At 42.7% G+C, this 22,402-nt stretch overlaps 1 protein-coding gene across 9 annotated transcripts in view; it reads left to right on the top strand.

Moving 5' to 3' along the window:
* The first annotated feature begins 336 nt into the window (after positions 1-336).
* Positions 337-22,402, top strand: part of STX17 (syntaxin 17) — a 41,539-nt gene continuing 19,473 nt past the window's right edge. Inside the window, exons 1-4 of one of the 9 annotated variants that reach the window (XM_087758395.1) lie at positions 337-466; positions 6,189-6,271; positions 7,564-7,745; positions 21,212-21,277. In XM_087758395.1, coding sequence (XP_087614521.1) covers positions 7,623-7,745; positions 21,212-21,277 — 189 coding nt within the window. In that variant the 5' untranslated portion in view covers positions 337-466; positions 6,189-6,271; positions 7,564-7,622. The other 8 variants (XM_087758405.1, XM_087758412.1, XM_087758387.1 and 5 more) reach the window with 8 other exon arrangements.

A 22,402-nucleotide genomic window follows, 5' to 3' on the forward strand; every position in this document is an offset into this window, starting at 1 on the left:
ATAAGGTTTCCCCTCAGCCTCCTCTTCTCCAGACTAAACAACCCCAGCTCCTTCAGCCGCTCCTCCTAAGACTTGTGCTCCAGACCCTTCACCAGGGTCCATCCACCACGGTCCCCAGGGTCCCACTTGGCAATTTGGTATTACCTAAACTACGGGTCAAGGCAAGGAAGAATGTTGGTAGTGGGGAATTTAATAAAAGTTCTTAAAATGATGGCGGGAACCTTTGGCTCTCTTTCAGAAGAAGAAATTTAACTTTTCTCTCCCGATGAGCCCTTATCCCAGACGCCCGGTACTGTGTGTCCGCCCCCGCCCCCCTCCCCCCCCCCCCCCCGCCCGGCCAGGGCAGCTTCTCCTCCTCCTCCTCCTCCTCCGCCCCGGCCCCTGGCCGCCGCGACCGGCCGCCCCGCACCCAGAGTTACGGAAGGGAAGAAACATGAGGAAAATCGCCCCGAGCGCGGCGGAGGGGGTGTGTGTGTGGGGGGGTGTGCGTGTGGCGGGCGGGGGCCGGGCCGCTGTCCCGCCGAGGGGGAGCCCTGCGCGCCGGCTCCCACCCAGCGTCCCGGGGCCGGTCCTCTTCTCGGCCACAGCCGCCACATGGTGAGGGGCCGCGGGCGGGCGGGGGCTGCGCACGGCCGGGGGCGGCCGAGGGAGGGGGCAACGGCTGCCCCGGCGCCGCGCTGGCAGGGCGGGCCGCGGGGCCGGGGCGGCTGCCGGACCCCCACCGAAGGCGGCCCCGCGGCTTTCGCTTTCGCTTCCCGCGCCGGGGAGGCGAGAGGAAGGCCGGGACGGGGCCTGGCGGGCCCCCGGCGTGCTCTGGGCTGGGTTCCTGCGGACGTGGCCGGCCGGTAGGAGCCCGCGGCGCGGCCGGCGGCGGGGAGCGGAGCGCCGGGTTCCCCCCTCGACCCCTCAGCCGGTCCTGCCCGTCAGCGAGGGCCGCGGCGGACAGCGGGGCCGCCACCCGCTCCCCTCGGCCTTGCGGGCCGCGGCCGTAGGCCGGGCCCTGCTGCCGCTGGCAGGCCCGCGCCCCTCGGCCGCCCCTCTCCCGGTGCCCGGGGGCTGGCTGGCACGGCGGGGGGGCTCGTCCCGCTTTCCCCCGCTCCCCGCTCGGGTGCGGGCGGTTTCCCTCCCCAGCAGCGGCCGGGTAGCCACGGCTGGCCAGCGCGGCGGAGCGGGTGGGGGTGCCCCAGCCGGGGGGGTGCCCCCAGGAGCGGCCGGGCCCGGAGGTCCTTCCCGGGGGACGTGGGTCAGGTGGCGGGGAGGCACAGGCTGACTTGCTGAACCCAGCCACAAGTTGTCACACCAGCTTGGATTCAGGAAGCAAAAAAAAAAAAAAAAAAAAAGAGTAAAATCACAGTGCAACAAATGGTTTAGTCCTGCGTTCCCCCAGCTTTTGAAAACATAAGTCAGGAAAAAGAAACGAGTGGAGCCCACTCGAAGCCTTGATATAGGACATAAAACCTTTCTTTACTCTTTCCTTATGCTTCTACTCTCTGCAGGCACCCCTTGCTTTTCAGGGGGGAGGTGCAGGAAGCGCAGGCCTCCATCACCTGTGGGCTGCTGGGGTGAGACCAGAGGCATAGTTCAGTAGCACAGAACATCGGTCTTACGGCTCTGATGGCAGGTTGAACTGCGTTGCGGCCACGTATTGCGGGTGTCCGTCCACTGCAGACTGACTCCACCGGTTCAGCTTTGTTCAAAAAATGTTGATGTGTTAGTCATCAGGTATTTTCTGCCCTTCTGCAGCTGGCTTCAACATGTAAAACCAATACAAAATGCCTGGTGTCTGCTCTGATTTCTCAAATTGCAGTCAGGTGCCTTTGCCTTGTCTGGATCAAGTTTGTCTTGCTGGGAGATCCACAAGCACACAGATCTGCTAGGAACCGCAGCCTGTTAGGTACAGCTGCTAGTTCTGGTTGTTCCATGGGAGACCCCGCACGTGCGGCTCTGTATCCCGCTAAGTAGTTTCATGTCACTTTGTGAACACGCTAGGGCTGGTGACAGTGCCTTCTTTCAGCCTAACAAAGCTATTTTCTTCTGGTTCCTTTTACAGCCAGAGGAGAAAGATATAATTCAGACCCAAAGTGCAATTTGGCTGTAGCCCGCCACAGGAGCGTGTTCCTCACTAACTACAGACCTCAGCCAGATGAGCAATAGGGAATACTCTGTCACTGCAATTTTGGCGCCAGTACTACTCTAAGAACAAGTGTTTCAGGTCACCTTAGTGAGAAAGCTGTTGTAAGTGTCTGTATTCTAGTGTCTGTATTCTAGCATCTGTTTTCTGATTTATTTTATTTACACTGAGAAAAGGAAAAGGCTTTTTGGCTTTACAGCCCTTGAAAAAAAGGCATCTGTGCTGAAAGTACTTTTTTTAGTGGCAGTGGTTGTCTAGAGTGTTGTAAGTGAATTAAAATCAAATAGGAGTGTTACATCGCGTTTCCGTGGACAAGCAGAACTCTTCAGGTGTACTCTGCATTTTTCTTACCATATTTCAAGGGAGAACACTAGGCAGTTTAACAGAAGTTCATGAGTGTTACATTTGATGTGCATTAACAGCTTTTACTGAAATTTATAATACGAGTTACAAGTATGTTACCATACATAGGAAGAATTTTACTTCTGATAGACTGGAACTATGCGACTATGTGCTTTCTATGCACCACCACAAAGTAAGTGGAGATTTTGTGTTAGTGTTAGAATTACATTCACACTTTCACCATTTGGAATTGGATGTGTTAAGATTCTTTCACCCCTTATACTTACTTGATTTAAACAGTGAAATAAGATAGCATATGCTGGTTGGACCTTCAAAAGCTGAAAGAGGAAGTGATCTGTTTTTGAAAAATTTTGTTGGCTTTACATACCCATTTATTTGGTAAAGCAAAGATCAAACCAGTGGAACTCCTCAGGTTCTTTTGCTCTGTTGCTTGCAAACAAGAGCATGTGGATTAATCCTTTATGGAAGATACACTTAAATAATTTCAAGGACATGGGGTGAACAAACTGGATAAGGAATTTTTCCGTGTCTTGGGTAGTAAGAATCATAGATCATTTTTGTATTAAATGCAGATATCAAGTTAATGGTATTCTTTTATGCTAATTTTACTTCACTGTTACAGTTTCAGTTTGGGGCCAGTCTCCAGAAAACTTAAATGTTAAGAAGGGAGATATATATAATTTTTGTCACCGTCTAATACTTTGATAATGCTGCTACAGTATGCTTTGGATATGTCTTCGTTTTTATTAACACAGTTGACTGAAAATTATTCTGCATCTGGGTCTTGATCACTTCTGGATAAGTGTTATTTCTGTCACAGAAATATAATTGAATTTTGGTGCATGAATTTTGAATGTTAAATTGAAAGTATTTTACTTAGAAGATAACCCCTAACAGGCCTGTAGTATCAGCGTTTGAAAAGACAAGATTCTGTAATTTCTTTGTTTATCAAAATATCTTGCACAGTGAATATAATAAAGGACAGTTAATTACAAATGGTTATATCTAACTTTTTTAATTACTGATTTAATGATAGGGTATTCTCTTGGGCTTTTTTGCTCAAACTTGAATTTATTTTACAGAGTCAGAGCCATGTATTCCAGTCTCAGAGAACTCGAGATTTTGTTGTGCTTGGAACTTGGTAAATGTCTGTAGGAAGGACTGCCCAAGCCCCTGTTCAAGTGACAGTCATAAAATCATAGAATATCTCAAGTTGGAAGGGACCTATAAGGATCATCCTGTACAGGAGGATGATGGGTCACACAACCTCATGGTGTCTGAATGGCACCCTCTGAGAAGAGTTCAGAACTCATACAGGTTCACATACGTGCTGACTGCAGTTCAGATCCAAGGACAGAGAGAAAATTATCTTCTTAAAAAGCTCATGTTGAGAGCAGTGTTTTTCACTTGCCTGAGGATAGGGCTGCTACTCAGAGGGATCTTGACGGGATGGAGAAATGGGCTGACAGGAACCTCATAAATGCCAGTAAAGGCAACAAGAAAGCCCTGTATCCGTGATGGAATAGCCCAATGACCAGTACAGGCTGGGGGAAGACTTGATGGAGAGCAGCATTGCAGAATGGGACCTGGGTGTCCTGGTGGACCACACATTGAATATGAGTCTGTGCTGTTGCAGCAAAGAAGGACAACCGCATTGTGGGCCATATTAGTAATTGTAGCTGAGGGACAGCAGGTTGAAGGAGTGAGTCTTGCCCTCTGTTTTGCCCGTGTGAGACTAGCAAGGCTGTTAGGGGGCTGGAGCCCATGACAGTCAAGGATAAACTGAGAGGTGGGTTTCTTTGGCCTTGAGAAGAGAAGATGAAGGAAGGGGAGATCTTGCTGCTGTGTGTGGAAGATACAGAGCCAGACTGCTCTTGGAGGTGCCTGACAATGGGATGAGAGGCAATGGACACAAGCTGGTTTAGCTACAGCAAAGCTCTTTTTGGTTTTGTTTGTTTTTAACCTGGAGAATGGTCAAACACTGAAGAAGGGGTCTAGTGAGTGTGTGGAGCGTCCGTCCGTGAGGTGTTAGAACTTGACTGGACAAGAGCCTGTGTGATCACATCTAATTCGGCTTGTGCTGGATGGCGTGTGAAAATGCTTCCCAACCTAAACTAGCCTGTTGTTCTGGGATTACTCAAAAAGCAGGCGTTGTAGCTTTGGAAATTAATTGTTAAAGTTATGCTTAGGAAAACACAAACGCAATAAAGTATGCAAGAAACCTTAGATTTCCTTGAAATTGCATCTGAAACGAACATATGGTCATCACAAAAACTTGTAATGTTAATTTTATTTACCGTATTATATGAACTTAAAAAAAAGTAAGACCTTGCATATTTTCATATTGGTAATTTATGGCTTAGAATCTTTGTTACAAAAGCTACTATACTGTTTGAGAGAACATTAAGCAGGAGACCTGATGAGAATGTAAGGAGTTTTTATATTTCTTTCTTAGTTTCTCACACTTACTGTGCAGTGAATTTTAGGCAGCAGTGCCTTAAAGAGACTCGTAAGCACTGCCATGAAAGCTAGTTTACCGTCTGGGAATTTTTAAGAAGAAAATGACTGTCCAGGGCCCTGCATGCAGCCAAATCTTTGAATTTAAAACTGTTGCCTATTCAGGCTACCTACTCAAGACACGTGGCTGTTAGTTACACTAACTCTGCGTTCATGGTGGTCCAGTTTGTAAGTCATCTAAACTGTCAATTTTGAGTCTTAGTAATCTCTAGATGTCATTAAAAGTTAAGGACAAAATTATGATGGATTTAGCTTACTCTCTGCTGTATTTGTTCTAAGACAGAATGGGCTGTGGGTTTCTGTGAGTTCACGTTGTGCGATAAGTTTGAAGAATTTGTGTCATCGCTTCTTCAAGATGATTCAGTATTAAAGAAAAGCATGACATGGCTACTAAATGTCTTTAAGGAATGAATTTTTAATATAATTCTAGCTCATAAACGCATGGAGTAGTGTATAAACTGTCAGGAAATTAAATGTGTATTCAAAGCGGAAGTATCGCAGTTTCGAGTTTGATGCTTTTTATCTTTTGCTCATTGCAAAAAAAAATCTGGTCTAGGCTCAAAATAGAGTTCAACTGCGAGATACGAGTGGCTGTTTCAAAAGTGTTAGGGACCGTAGTGACCAAGGTAGAATAAAAGAACCGATGTATTTTTTATCGTGTTGCATTTAAGCTACTGTGTATAGAATGGTGGAAAGAATAAATCAGCAGAGAAGGATTAAAGTCCTTTTTACATCCCGAAAAATGTGTGACTGCCCATTGCATGTTTATTTGGAGATTTGGACAAAGACCTATTAATATTAAATGCGTTGGGTTAGAAGGGGGTTTGTAAGACTGCTTGATAGTAGCTCTCTGTTATTTGAAGGTGGGGATGATTTAGCAATGACTGCAACGTAGCAATGCCTGCAAGTCAGTTGATGAAATAATTTCCTTCTGAGGTTCTGCAAAAGGAAAAGGTGTGTCACGGGTAACTCTGCAGTGAAACCTTAAAGATTGACTTCTGCTAACTTGTGCTACTCTCAGTAAATGCTCAGTTTTCCACAGTTTTCAGTTTCTTTGTTGGATGGGATAGATAAAGGAGAGTCTTCTCTTAGCATTCTCTTCTTCAGAAAAACACAACATTGTTTCATTTGCAACTCTGTTGGAAAAGGTGAGTAATCTGGAACTATTTTCCTCTAGAAACCCAGCTTCCCTTTGTCAGAAGCGCTTTCAGCTTTCTCACTGGCCTGATGGAAGATGCTTACCGCTTGGCTCCTTTGAAGGTGAGGGAGACTTGTGCATATCCTCCCTGCAGCCTACAAGTGAGGGCTGTGACTGAACTTTGAGTGGTTCAGTCAAAGACCCAGTGCCATCAACTGGTGTCTGCCTTCAAGTTCTCTCTGCCTGCAGGGATCACAGGTCACAGAAAAACCTCAACACTCTCCCTCTGCGCTTTCACACCGTAGTTAAATGTGAGAAAAAGAATGTCTAATTTCACTGTTTGGCTGTGTGAAAAATAGGAAAAGTTTTTAACCTGTTACAGTCTGGTGTGCCTAATCTCTACCAGGAGCATTATGCTAGTTTAATTATTTTAAATGAGTTTGGTTAATGGAAGAGGAAAATCAGGGAAAGCCTTCTGATGCAGTTGCTGTTGTAGTACAGGTACATTCATATAACCAAGTTAGCACGTGTCTTTTTACCGACACTTATGACAAAACTTTCTCATACGTGTCTGCAATTCAACTTCAACTTCTTGTTTTTGTTAAAGGAACATACAGAAAGAAAATTTCCTTTAAATAACCTCTGTTTGTACAGTATTAAAACTACAAAATTATCTCACAATGATTTTTTCTTGCCCCTTGTGTGCATTCAGCATAATGGAATTCCTTTATATTACTCATATGCTGTGTAGATAAATGCTATTATATACAGTTCTACATATTTTTCTTTTAGAGAAGTGAAACTTCAAATTATGTTTTACGGGTATGCATGGAAGAGAATTCAGGCTGCTTATGTACCAGTCCTGCAAATATTTCAGCAACCTGTTTAAAACCCCTTGTTAGGTGATGCCTTAGTCATTTTCAGCAGGGGATAAATGCAACTTGGAGTGCAAATCTTGATTCAGGAGCTCTTAATCTTTCTAGGAAATGGGCTTCCAAAATTAAGTTTATTTTGGTGTCTTTTCAGGACACGTTTTACAATTTTTAAGATGATTCAGCATGTAAATTGACAAAACTTGAACTCTGATCAAGCAAAGCATCTAATGGGAAGTTTTTTTTCAACATCTGTCATTATGCTGCAAAGCATGTTTGCATCTGCCTTAATTATTTAGCTGGTTTTTTTCTTAGTGTTAAGTTTTATCTATGAAAAATGATTCCCAAAGCCTGCAAATAAGTGGAAATAATACATTTAAATGCAAATAGAGTATCCAGATTTTAAGTAGTTAATACTGCTCAAATGTGGTTTTGGAATAGATGTGGTTATTGGAAAGACTGATTTACCTTGTTTTGCTTTCTTTTAAAAAGTGATTCTAAATTACTGCATTTTTGTAAGTCTGTAATTCTTTGGTTTTTAGGGGTTTCTACTTTGGTGAAGGTATACTGGACAAGCGTTGACTTGAAAGGTGCTTTTAGGATGTCTGAAGATGACGAAAAAGTTAAACTCCGTCGAATTGAACCTGCCATTCAGAAATTCATTAAAGTGGCAATTCCAACAGATTTGGAAAGGTTAAGAAAACACCAAATAAATATTGAGAAGGTTAGTGTTTGCTTTTTACTAATGTAGTTCTTTTTACAGTATAGAAGCAGTCATGCTGGAAGATTATGTAGAGATTTTGATGAAAAGTTGATTATGAAATGCTTTAAAATTTGGCTAAAAATGGAACTTCTGTATTTTCTGGTAATTCAGTGTGTACAAAGGCCTTTACATTTGTAGTAACTAGTCAGTCTACAGAGCAAGAAACATTACTGTTTTGTGTTAAAATGTTATTGTAAGGAAAGCAGCCTAATATTCTTACTTTGTTCTTAAGTAACACGAGTTTGCTGCCAACTATTCTGAGTAACTTACCGTTTATACCTATCTTCTTCTCTATATATTTTTAAACTGTGTTGAGAGAAATAGCGAGATTGAATTATTTCAGTAAATAAAAAGAGAATTCTATCAAAATCATAGTATGTTTATGTGCTTTGTGTTGACATTAGCTCACACTTGACAGTGAAACTGAATATGCTTCCAAGTGGAATTCTTGCATACACTGTGGCAATGCCTGTACTGGTAAAATAAACATGCCCAGGACAGTTGTCTGGCATGAAATGGCCTATGTCCGTATTACTAAATCCTCACATTCTGCAAAACAGGGTGGCTGTATCCACATTGCTGATGGGATGTTCTGTGTTTATAACTCCTTAGCTGTTCTCAGGAACTCTTTACGTGAGAGAGCTGTTTGGCATGGCCAGGGACAGTTCTAACAATTTAACAGCACAGATGACCAGATTTCAGACTTGAAACATTCTCCATCTCTGTTTATTAGTGTAGATATAGGCTATGGAAACAGAAAAATTGGTTTGTTGAGGAAGGTGGTGTCCTGGCTTCAGCTGGGATAGAGTTAATTTTCTTCCTGGTAGCTGGTATAGTGCTGTGTTTTGGATTTAGTGTGAGAATAATGTTGATAACACACTGATGTTTTAGTTGTTGCTAAGTAGCGTTTACACTAAGTCAAGGACTTTCTCAGCTTCCCACGCTCTGCCCGGTGCACGAGAAGCTGGGGGGGCACAGCCAGGACAGCCGACCCCGACTGGCCCAGGGGCTGTTCCATGCCGTGTGACCTCATGCTCAGCTTATAAACTGGGGGAAGAAGAAGGAAGGGAGGGATGTTTGGGGTTATGGCGTTTTGTCTTCCCAAGTAACCATTACGTCTGATGGGGCCCTGCTTTCCTGGAGGTGGCTGAACACCTGCCTGCCCATGGGAAGCAGTGAATGAATTCTTTGTTTTGCTTTGCTTGCGTGTGTTGCTTTTGCTTTGCTTACTAAACTGTCTTTATCCCAACCCATGAGTTTTCTCACTTTTCTGATTCTCTCCCGAATCCCACCGGTGGGGGGAGTGCGTGAGCGGCTGTGTGGTGCTTAGTTGCCAGCTGGTGTTAAACTATGATGGTCCTTTTTGGCACCCAACGTGGGGCATGAAGGATTTGAGATAAGAACAGATTAACCAAAGTGTATTGAGGACTTTATATCTGTTAACAGTTGCTGGCCACAATATTGATTCATCTCTTCTCGATATTAGTTTACCTGATCTGCACCGTGCTCTTTTTTTTTGCTGTACATGTTAAAGATTGGTGTTGGTTTTTGCAGCTTGCTGTGCTCTGCAGTGATTAGTGATGTTTTGCCTGGGAGATTTTGTATTAAAACACTGGCCTTGAGCTTAATCTGGTATTTGGGTTTTGTACTGAAGCCATTACTGTACCTTGGGTACCACATTATGGAGACAATTAACAATTATACATCTTCCTCTGAGAGGTTTTTTTTATAGAGGAAATACAGAATGGCATCTTTGGTGCTTTCTTCTATGATGTTTCCTCCTTCATTACAATAACTTTTCAGTATCTTGAATATCCTTGGGTAGTTAAGGTACTACTGTTGGTATTTCTTGGGACTATTGTTTTGTTTTTTCTAAGGTTAATAAGAAATTTAAGAATATCATCCAGAGATCTGCCCCGAGGCTGGATAGTTATGAGTGGCAGGGTGTGTGGGATAGTACAGGCAAGCAGCTAGGACAGTGAGCACCTCCAGTGTTTTGGAACTTCTCCCCTGAACAAGTGCAGAATCCTGAAAAATTCGTAAAGTGTTTGGAAAAAGTACGCTGTCACCCTGGCAACTCCAGAGAGACACAAATCACTGCAACGTGCTGGGGCCTGGGCCATGCCTACCGAGCCCTGTTGAACACTGTTCAGAACCCTCAAGAGGAAGAGAAGGCCTCTGGATCTGACGACAAAACAACAAGCACTGAGGCTACGCCAGCCCCGGCAGCTGGCACTGTGAATACTCCAACCCCCGCAACACATACTGCAGTTGAACCAGAGAACCAACTTGTGCCGGTATCAGTCGCCCCTTACACAAGAAAAAATAGACAAGAAAATCAGCTCGTTTAGTAAGGGATGAAGATGAACCAGGGCCATCAGGAGAACAGGAGGAAGAGGCAGAACCCATAAATAAGATGGTAACCACCCGATCCCTGAGTGAGGTGTGAGATGTGTGAAAAGATTTCAGTCATCGCCCAGGTGAGCACATTGTCACCTGGCTGCTCTGATGCTGGGATAACGGGGCAGTAGCCTGGAATTAGAGGGTAGGGAAGCCAAGCAGCTGGGATCCCTTTCGAGGGAAGGGGGCATTGACAAAGCAATTGGAAAAGGGGCAGAAGCCCTCAGCCTCTGGATGTGACTCCTGTCAAGCGTGAAGGAAAGGTATTCCTTCAAGGAAGATGTTATATGTCACCCAAGCAAGCGGAACACCATGGAGAGAGGTACCCAGTACCTGAGGGAATTAGCTGTGCTGGAGGTGATTTATGATGACCTGGACAATGAGCAGTTACCCAAAGATCCAGATGAAGTCAGGTGCACACGACCCACGTGGCAGACGTTTGTGTGGAACGCACCATCATCACATGCAAACTCATTGGCAGTAATGACCTGGAAAGACGGAGGGGAACCAATGGTGGATGAATTTGCTGGCCAACTCCGGCAACATGAAGAAAGTCTCTCTTCCTCCCTATGGGCTGGCCTTTCAGCTGTGGAAGAACTATCCTGGGACTTCCAGCAACTCAAAGAGGATATGTCCTACTCCCCACCTGTACAGACCAGTATCTCAGCCATTAGGAGTAAGCATTCCTCTGCTCGAGAGGGAGGATATAGTGGGTACGCACCATGGGCCACCCTGTGGTTTTGCCTGCGTGACCACGCAGAGAACATGAGAAAGTGGGATGGAAAACCTGCCTCGACTCTAGAGGCACGGATACGTGAGTTACAAGAAAAAACAATCACAAAAGGGGGTTCTTCCAGGAAAATTGTTGCTCCAGTTTCCAGTGAGCAGTTCCCCAAACAGAATAGAAGGGCTGATTTTACTTTTGATCTTAATAAAGGGACTTTTGGTTCACATTTACAAGAACTGAGTAACAAATACTATGACCAGGGCTGGAGGGGCCCTGCCTCCAGCCAGGTGGAGGAAAGGGACAACCGGGTGTACTGGACTGTGTGGATTCGATGGCCTGGCACTTCAGACCCACAGGAGTATAAGGCTCTAGTGGATATAATGTGAGAATAATGTTGATAACACACTGATATTGTAGTTGTTGCTGAGTAGTGTTTACACTAAATCAAGGACTTTTCAGCTTCCCATGCTCTGCCCGGTGCACAAGAAGCTGGGAGGGAGCATAGCCAGGACAGCCGACCCCGACTGGCCCAAGGGCTGTTCCATACCATATGACATCATGCTCAGTCTATAAGCTGGGGGAAGAAGGAAGAGGGGATGTTTGGAGTGATGGCATTTTGTCTTCCCAAGTAACCGTTACGTGTGATGGAGCCCTGCTTTCCTGGAGATGGCTGAATACCTGCCTGCCCATGGGAAGCAGTGAATTAATTCCTTGTTTTGCTTGGTTTGCATGCGCAGCTTTTGCTTTGCCTATTAAACTGTATCTCAACCCTTGAGTTTTCTAACTTTTACTCTTCTCATTCTCTTCTGCATCCCACTGGGGGGGGGGGGGGCGGGCAGAGTGCATGAGCGGCTGTGTGGTGCTTAGTTGCCAGCTGGGGTTAAACCACGACAGGTGGTAAGAGATTTACTAAAACTGGTGACACCAATAAAAAAAGGAAGAGTGGGCACTCAGAAACACATTTACAGTCATAATATCAACATTGCAATGGAAATTTTGAAATGACCATACAAGATATATTTGTTTAGAAAAGATTATGCTTACTACCATAGAAAAATCAGTGACAGTTCTGCATATGTTTCTGAAAAAGCGTACATCCCATTAATTTGACTAGGCTTATTCACAATGTATAAAATCAAGTGTATATGTAAATCTGGATGGTGTAGGACAAGCATCTACATTTTTTAACACCTTGGGAAGGAATGAAGAAACTGGAGGAAAATAAGTGAACGTGATTTTGATTTCCTGAAATGTGTGGTCTGAAGGGTGTGTATAATGTATTGTTGAAACTGTTTTGCATTTTGCTGCTGTCATTTGTTCACAACTTTTACCATAACTTTACTGTAACTTTACCAAGTGGGTAACCTTTTAGGTGAAATTTTCCATGCCAGGTTTCTGCCTTGAGTAGTTTGGGGATGGGGGAGGAGGGAAAATAAATCCATGTCTTTGTTTCTGAGAATGTAGTCAGGAAATAATGTGTTGTTCAAGTGACAGTCATTTCTTTTAATAAGAAATGCTTAGTTTAAGTGATAGTGAGTGATTCATAGCTTAGTGTTAATTTCCTTTCAAAGTAGTGACATGTGTTGGAACACTTGAGATATTTTTGTGGGGCGGTCTTTGTCTGGACTGTACATTTTGCTGTGGCTCTAAAAATCTGCCATTTTGGGGGCAAGAGGTATGATTCTGAAAAAAAAAGTGATTTGCAAATACTTAGTAGATACTGGTTGAACTTCATGAGCTGAACATTGCTAAAGATTTACCCAACACTAAGGCATGCTCCTGTGCTTAGAAATTAGCAGAACTCTTTCCTGGAGTAGCTAAATTGGTTGATCCTGAATCTGAGAATTAAAACAGGGAGATGATTTTTCTGTGTTCCCACTGTCTCATCCTCTTACTTTCCCTTATTTCTGTGCAAGAGGAAACTCTTACTGGCTCATATAAATCATAGAATCATGGACTAGTTTGGGTTGGAAGGGACCTTTAAAGGTCATCTAGTCTGACCTCCCCTGCAGTAAGCACAGGCATCTTCAACTGGATCAGGTTGCTCAGAGCCCCATCCAACCTGACCTTGAATGTTTCCAGGGACGGGGCATCTACCACCTCTCTGGGCAACCTGTTCCGGTGTTTTATTACCCTCATGTCCTGGTTTCAGCTGGGATAGAGTTAGTTTTCTTCTTAGTAGCTGGTGGAGTACTGTGTTTTGGATTTAGGATGAGAATAATGTTGATAACATACTGATGTTTTGGTTCTTGCTGAGCAGAGTTTACACTAGTCAAGGACTTTTCAGCTTCTTGTGCTCTGCCAGGTGCATAAGAAGCTGCGAGGGAGCGTAGCTAGGACAGCTGACCCAGACTGGCCAAAGGGGCTATTCCATACCATATGACATCATGCTCAGTATATAAGCTGGGGGAAGAAGAAGGAAGGGGGGCACGTTTGGAGCGATGGCATTTGTCTTCCCAAGTAACTGTTACGCGTGATGGAGCCCTGCTTTCCTGAGGATGGCTGAACACCTGCCTGCCCATGGGAAGCAGGGAATGAATTCCTTGCTTAGCTTTGCTTGCACGCGCGGCTTTTGCTTTACCTAAGAAACTGTCTTTATCTCAACCCATGAGTTTTTTCACTTTTACTTTTCTGATTCTCTCCCCCATCCCACCGGGGGGGGGAGTGGGCGAGTGGCTGTGTGGTGCTTAGTTGCTGGCTGGGGTTAAACCACGATACCTCATCGTAAAAAATTTCTTCCTTATATCTAGTCTAAATCTACCCTCTTTTAGTTTAAGACCATTACCCCTTGTCCTATCGCAACAGGCCCTGCTAAAAAGTTTGTCCCCATCTTTCTTCTAAGCCCCCTTTAAGTACTGGAAGGCTGCAATAAGGTCTCCCTGGAGCCTTCTCTTTTCCAGGCTGAACAACCCCAGCTCTTTCAGCCTTTCTTCACAGGAAAGGAGTTCCATCATTTTTGTGGCCCTCCTCTGGACGTGCTCCAACAGGTCCATGTCTTTCCTGTGCTGAGGGCTCCCAGAGCTGGACGCAGAGCTCCAGATGGGGTCTCACCAGAGCAGAGCAGAGGGGCAGAATCACCTCCCTCGACCTGCTGGCCACGGTTCTTTTGATGCAGCCCAGGATACGGTTGGCTTTGTGGGCTGTGAGTGCATATTGCCAGCTCATGTCCAGCTTTTCATCCACCAGTACCCCCAAGTCGTTGTTGGCAGGGCTGCTCCCTTCATCCCTCAGCCTGTATTGATACCAGGGGTTGCCCTGACTCAGGGGCCATGAGGTTCACATGTGCCCACTTCTGGAGCTTGTCCGGGTCCCTCTGGATGGCATCGTGTCCCTCAGGCTCGTCAACCACACCACTCGTCAACCACACCACTGGTGTCATCTGCAAATTTGCTGAGAGTGCACTCAATCCCACTATGTCCTTGATGAAGATATTAAACAGTACTGGTCCCAGTACAGACCCCTGAGGGACACCACTTGTCACCGATCTCCATCTGGACACTGAGCCATTCACCACTACCCTGTGGATGCGACCATCCAACCAATTCCTCATCCACCGAACAGTCCACCCATCAAATCCTTATCTCTCCAATTTAGAGAGAAGGATGTTGTGGGGGACTGTGTCAAAGGCCTTACAGAAGTCCAGATAGACAACATACAAAGCTCTTCCTTTGTCCACTGATGCAGTCATTCCATCATAGGAGGCCACTAGTTTGGTCAGGCAGGACTTGCCCTTGGTGAAGCCATGCTGGCTGTTTCAAGTCACCTCCCTGTCCTCCATGTGCCTTCGCATAGCTTCTAGAAGGAGCTGTTCCATGATCTTCCCAGGCATGGAGGTGAGGCTGACAGGTTGGTAGTTCCTAGGGTCCTCCTTTCTACCCTTTTTAAAAACGGGTGCAATGCTTCCCTTTTTCCAGTCCCCAGGGACTTCACCTGACTGCCATGACTTTTCAAATATCATGGAGAGTGGCTTGGCAACTACATCAGCCAATTCCCTCTGGACTCTGGGATGCATCTCGTCAGGTGCCATAGACCTATGTATGTTCAGGTTCCTCAGGTGGTCACGAACTTGATCTTCTCTTACGGTGGGAGGGACTTTGCTCCCCCAGTCCTTGTCTTGTGGGGTAAAAGGATAAAGAATTGGGTGGGGGGAGCTTGTGAGGAGGTACCTCAGATGGGAGGTGAAGGTGCAGAAATGGTGGCTGACCATGGCATGAGAGAAAAACTGGGATAGACGAAGACCTGGGGCTGCTGGGGCTGATCATGGGAGATAATCGTTTGACTGTTTCCTGGGAAGGGTGTAATAAGGATACAATAAGGATATGAACTGGAATATTCACAAACTGAGAAGTGTATTAGTATAATATTTGCCTGAAGCAATAACTTCTGAATGAGATGACCTATATTTTCAGTCACAGCATGTTGTTTACTCTTTGTTATTCCATATTTGTATAATTCATTACATTACCTAGATGCCAGTTGATTCAGTGTTTTTCTGCCTTGGAATCGGCCAGCTTGCAGCAGCCCCGTACTGTAGCAGCCAGGAGCAGCTTTCTGTCCTCCAGCTTCTCCTATAAAGAACAGTTAATTGAGTTACTTTGCACTGTAGCCAGAGTACAGAGGAGTCAGTATTACTTGCCCTTTGGTGAGATGATGGGGGAGCGAGAAGCCTCGACTGTTAAATTGCCTTGGAGAGGTGTACGCCTTCCAGGGATCAGTGCATACGTTTCTCAGCGTGCATGGCCTATACCTAGCAGTGGCCATAGAGGTAGCTAAGGGCAACTGGTGAAGAATAATGTGGAATAGGACAGGATTCAGAGGTGCCTAGAGGAGAGCATCATAATAATAGCTTTTCAATGCAAGCTGTTTCATTCAAATATAGACAGTCTTGGTAGCTAGGTTGTTCCCTTCTTTCTCTAACCGAAAGTTGCACAACTGTGCAACAACATGCATTTATCATAATCCACCAAGAAGGATTTCATGGTTTCAGAGAGGTAGTTTTTGGTTCAGAGTTGGCTTATGTTAATATTACGTTAAAAATGATATTTTCAGGGCAGCACTTCAGTTAACACCAACAGCATCAATGAGTGTGGAGCAGTGCTAACTCTTCAGAGTCTTGAGGAAGGCATCCAGAAATGAAGGGATGCAGTTAATAAATACCCGCAAAAGGGTGGCATAAAAGCTATAGCCTTGCCCGAGAGAAGTAAAGGGGTGGTCACTGGAAAAATGTGGTCTGGTGATGGGAGGGGGGACCTGACCTGCCAGTACAGAATGGAAAGTGATTAGCAGGCGCATTAGCGTTACACAAATGATTTTGTTGCACTTTGAAAGTAAAGATAAGCTTTTGATGTGTATAAGGTAGTAATTAGGGAGGAGAAGATGGAGGGGGTGGGCATAACTGTTTAGCTGCTTGATTTTTTTTGGAAGAGTATTACTTTGTACAGCTAAATAGATTCTTTGCTAAGTATTGTCCATATATGTAAACCCCCCTTCATTTAGGGTATATAAAAACTCTATCAAGAAGCTTCAAAAGGCATTGAGTGCTGCAATGAGAAACAGAGACATGATCAGTTATCCTGTGTAGTGCATACCAGTGTTAGACGTGATCTTGGGAATTGCTGCATTTTGCAGAACCTAGTCAGTGAGGAGGGGTAGCTGGTTACTGGTTGATCCTGCTGAAAATCTTTTATGTATTTAGACAAAGAATAATTACGCTGTATCTAGCCAGATAGTGTTACCATGGTGTCAGGGAAGGGGTGAAATACATTCCACTTAATTCAGCTATGTGTTGGTCAACTGAAGTCTTTATTAGCCCAGCAACTCATTTGAGTCAAGCATCCCTGTTTTGCAGACAGAAGGGGAAATTGTTGTAAAGGCATTTTTCTGTGTATAGAACAAAATGCAGAAAATACTACCACTTAGGATAAAATGAGTCTTTAGGTTAGTTCTGATTTAACACTTTGTTCAAAGCATTGTCAGAGAAACTCATGCTTAGCCAGAGTTTAATTATAGGCAATACAAACCGCAGCATTTCTGTGATGGCACTCAGTGATCACACTGAAATACCAGGATGCTTTATTGAGTTGAATTTTATATTTTGAATGTAAAAATCTGATGCAATCTGAAAGTATCTGGTTTTGACATTTCTTGAGATTTTCAGGTTGTTGGTGTCAATGTGAATGATCTGTTTAGTCAACATAATAAAATTTGCATATCAGAAAAATCCTTAAATAATTGTAAACATGGTTCTTTAAAGTGTTAACTGCGTTTCCTCTAGAACAACACTTTTGTGAAAGCAAGAAGTGGTAGCAACGTTTAGTACAGATTTGTCTTTCTGATTTCGGAATACTGTTAATTAAAAAATTCTGCATCCCTAGACAGTGTAAGACCTGGCAGATTTGATATTTGAATTAGTAATTAACAGAATTATTAGAAACAAGTAACTGTGGGTAAAACCTTCAAATAAACAACTGGTAACTATACCCGAAGGTATTCAGCTGTACTGAAGGCTTTAGAAATTCTGTGTATTGACAAAAAATATAAGACACAAACATTTATGAGAAGTAATACATCTGAGTATAAAAATAGTCCCTAAATGCCAGATTCTTTAAAAAGTCCACGCTCAGTGTAATGTTCTTAAAATTTGAGAGTTTCTTCTTTTTTTTTTTTTTTTTTTAATACTTTTCTGGCTGTAAGAACTAGAAATATTCCAAAGTTTACTCTATTGTTAGATTTATGAGAAGGTGAGAATAAAAATATCGCAAAGTCGAATTTGAAATCTGTCACTCTAGATAGTTTTAGATTATCAGAACATTAGCAATAGTTTGGTTGAAATACTTCCATAATCATTTACATTTTTATATCTTTTACATTTTTATATCTTTTACATGTATTTTAGCCATAACGAATGTATTACAGTACTTTTGTGAACTGTCAGCATCAGCAACTTCAATGGTTTTCTCTAAAACACTTTTTGTAAAATTAACTTTCAACCATGTAAGCCAAACTTCCCTAGAGGTAAAAGGATAATTTTGTAGAATCTGGTCCTGTTTATTTTACAGGCTACTTTTAAGCAAAAATCACTAATTACGTCAAATTGCTTAGAGCAGCAACATTATTTACTTATGATGAAGCCAATATCTCTAACCTCATTTCGTGAATATTGATTTAAACCTTAGGTTCCAGAGATAGTCCAAACAATTAATCTACTAAATCACTGTTTGAAGAAACTATAAAATCAATATATAATGAAATTCGACCTTGAGTACACCTTTTCAGAGGAAGTGGCTACCATAAATCCATTGTCATAGCATCGCTTCTCAACTATTTGAGAGTCCGGCTTTCCATATGACACTTTCTGGAGACTTAAAACTTACATCCTTAAGAAATCAGTACTTTATACTTGTGGTTTTTTTTCTTTTTGTGTTTTCCCCAAGGAGTTTTTCTTTTTTATAGCACATTCTGTGGATTGGATGGTTCTTCACTCCAAAAGAGGGAATAAAATGCATGTTTATCCAAAACAGTTACAGCTTTGTCTTAGCCACTGTTAGATGAAAGCAATTGTCATGGTACTACAGGAAGGAGATTTTAGCATGCTGCCCTAAACTTTGTTGGTGATATGCAACAATCCTTAAAAAAAAAGTGCTGTAAGACATGGCATCCTTTTTGCTGTTGCTCTCAGTTTTAGGTTCTTTTCCCATGACTATGCCAAAGTTAAAGGACGTTTGCGAAACACTTTTTAGCTTGGACTGGGGACCATTGTTGTGGTGGGAAGATACATAAAAGTGACAAAAAATGAGAAATTAAGATATCTGAGTCTTACTGTGGTCTTCATCAGAATGTATCCATTTGTATAAGACATTTATTATAGAGCTTTTAGAAATGTTGGCGAGCACTACCTGCTACAAAAATTAATGCAGAGGATATTGTCAAAAGCTTTGAGTTCTCTCCGTGTCCACTGGATACTTTCAAGGAGAGATGGAAGGGATCCAAAGCATAAGCATGAAGGTTTCTTTCTAAAGAGAGTTCTCAAAAGAGAAAGGGACAAAGAGGAAAAGAGATTGTCTAAGAGTAACATTATGTTTTGTATTTCTGATGTGGAATACAAACTATTTGGCTATAGCACAAGTACATTTAAATATCATAGACTCATGGAAACATAGAGTGGTTTGGGTTGGAATTGACCTTTAAAGACCATCTAGTCCAACCCCCTGCCATGGGCAGGGACATTTCCACTAGATCAGGTTGCTCAAAGTCCCAGCCAACCTGACCTTGACCACTTCCAATGATGGGGCATGCATAACTTCTCTGGGCAACCTGTTCCACTGTCTCACCACCCTCATCACAGAGAATTTCTCTCTTATGTCCAGTCTAAACCTGCCCTCTTTTGGTTTAAAACCTTTACCGTTGTTCTGTCGCTACAGGCCTTGGTAAAAAGTCTCTCTCCATCTTTCTTCTAAGCCCCTTTGTATGTTGAAAGGCTGCAATCAGATCTCCCCAGAGCCTTCTCTTTTGCAGGCTGAACAACCCCAACTCTCTCAGCCTTTCTTCATAGGAGAGGTGTTCCAGTCCTCTGACCATTTTCGTGGCCCTCCGCTGGACCCACTCTAATAGGTTAGGATTCCATAGGTATTTTTACTTCATGGACGTCCCTTAGTTTTACATGCATTTGTTAATGATAAATAATGGCAATACCATCTCTCCTCAAGGTTTGCTATCCTTGAGTCCCCCAAAGTGAACATTGCCCAGGACTATGGCCTACTTTGTGGGTGACAAAGAGAAGTCAACAAGGAAGAATTCTCTGACCACATGAATGTCATTGCACTGGGTGTATTAAGTCATTGGATTCTTTGAGGTCATCGCTAGCATACTAGAAATTTCAAAGCAAAGTAACAATATATGAAGCAGATAAATGTGCTGAGCCTCTCTGGTAGAAATTATAAAGAGCAATAAAGGTTTCCTGAGTAGTTCTTCTTCTTGTTCTTAACTGGAAAACAGGTTTTTTAATTATTCAGCATGTGGACAATATATTACAGTTAGCTGAAATTGAAAAGGTAATTTTTCACCAAACCCCTTCTGTTCCACCCTCAGAAATTCCTGTTTCAGTCAGTACTCTTTCAGGGATGACTGAATTGGAAGATCAACTGTTGATACAGATTTTTTTGTCCATTTTATTTTAAAGAACAATGGCAGTAATTTTAATGGCATAATAATTTATGCAGAAGTTGCTAGTTTCCTAGAAAAATCACTTTAATCTGACTTAATTGAACACTAAGCCTTTTCTCTTCCATAGCACTACAAAATCCTAACATGAAAGAACTTTTTTCTCTGAAAATAAGAAGTAACTTCAGATTTCTCCTTGTATTTTAGGAAGCTGAGTAACTTGTGGTCTTCGTTACTGTGGCCTCTAAAATTATTAAAAGAATTAAGGAAAGATGTAGGCTGTAGATAAAGTCTTTTATTGGTAACAAAGCATATTTAGAAATTGAGGAATTAAACTTTACATATAAATACCTCACAAATCATGGTAGATATTTTGTCTTGTTATTTAAACAGTTAAAAAGAATGTTCTAATATTGTCTGGTATTGTAAATGCATTCTTTATGGTTTCAGCACATATTCCAGGAATCACAGCTTCTACTTCTATTATTTTACTACTCCTTTTCATGATAATGTCTCTGTATTATTTATGTCAACTAGCAATAGGAGGGCTTGATTAATTTTAATGATGATAAGGTTTATATGTGATGACATGTAGTTCTTTTGAAAAATTTGCTCTCTGCTAATGGAATAATTCCTCTGGGCTCTGTCCCGTGGAAGGTGCTGTATGGATAGTTTCCCATTGAAGCTAGTGGAGCCTCATGCGGGTGCCAAATCTGCTCTGATGGTTCTTGTAGCTGTGTTAGTAACTATATGGAAATAGTAAGTGTAAATGTAGACAGTAGTGTTGTATAATGAATGCAATTCTCTTTGTAAATAATATCAGATACCTGTTGTCCTATATGACCAGTACTGCTTATCCCCTGTTCCATTCCTTTTTCCTTGCTCTGCCCTGACAATGAATGAATGATGCTGATGCTGAAACCCTGGTTATCTGCAGTTCAGTAAAAGACATTGTACAAAATTATTCACAAAATACATTGCTATTTACCTCTCCAATTTTGCGATGGAAATGCCTATGACTCAGCTTCTTTACTGTCAATTTTTGAAAATTGAAGTGATTATTTACTGAAGGTTCCTTCTTTCAGCATAGCTAGTTGGTAAAAATAGCAATTATATGGAGTATTTTTCCTTTTTTTTTTAGTATCAAAGATGCAGGCTCTGGGACAGATTGCATGAAGAACACATTAACGCAGGACGAACAGTTCAGGTAAGGATATTACAATGACTGTGATATTAATGGAATTAAGTTACATACATAGTACTGGTTATCTCAGGGATGGATCTTCACAGAGATGTATATTTGACAGATGGATTTGACAAGTACATGGCATTGCTTTACTTCATTTAAAAGGTAGGCATTTCCTAATTATGTCCTATGAGGCAAATACAGGCAGAAATGTTTCAGGATTCTTGCACAAACCAAAGTTTGGAGACTCTGGTCTTTTGCAAACTAACCTCCTACATTACTAAATTAGAAGACAGGAATTGCAATAAGGCATACTGTTAATTTTAAAGCATGGTTTCAGACCAAACACAGAACATCTGGATTACTCCTTTGGGGCGCAGATCTTCTGTTAGATGCATAATATCATCAAAGGAAATACCAGACACATTTGTCAGCGTGGCGTCATCTCAGTGACTTCATGCATAGTCACCCATAACTGAGCACACAGGGAATCTCACATCTGTTTCTAAAAAAAATGCATAAAATTGAAAATGATGAAAATTATGCAAGAGCGAATGCCAAACACCAGCCTTCACCCTGCTAAGTAGCACGCAGCCGAAGAAGATTATCAGTACGAAAAAACACAAAGACCAGATCCGCACTGCCAAGTTTGCTGACACAGATACAGCAGGTAGTGGTTATAACATGCTGTACTGGCAAAATTCTTGGGACAGACGTATCTTTGCCATCAGGAGAGGCATCTTGTGTTGGTTTCGTAGGTGGTATTCAGAGGAGGGACATGACTTTGTGACTAGAACAAACCTTTTGTGACCTACACTGCATCTAGACAAGCAGGCTTTGCCAACAGGCATAGCATAGTCCTAAACCACTGTATTTTATAATTCTAATACTGTAAATTCCCATGTATGTTGCAGTGCCTTACTGACTCCTGTGGGAAATTAGACCAGACTAAAAATGAAAAAAAAAACTCAGAAAGAAGAACTTAATCCTGATTGAACAACAGTATTAGACAGTAGGCAGAGCTGGAGTTATGTATCTTTTTTGAGGAATGGCAGGTGTTAATGAGCTTATTTAGTGTAGATTATAAGAAGTTATATGTGAAATCCACTTGATTTTTCTGTTGTTTGGAGGTTTGAATGTTTATTT

The sequence above is a fragment of the Nipponia nippon genome, unplaced genomic scaffold (genome assembly GCF_047370975.1).
Source record: "Nipponia nippon isolate SJK-2023a ecotype South Korea unplaced genomic scaffold, ASM4737097v1 scaffold_1, whole genome shotgun sequence".
NCBI lineage: Eukaryota > Metazoa > Chordata > Aves > Pelecaniformes > Threskiornithidae > Nipponia > Nipponia nippon.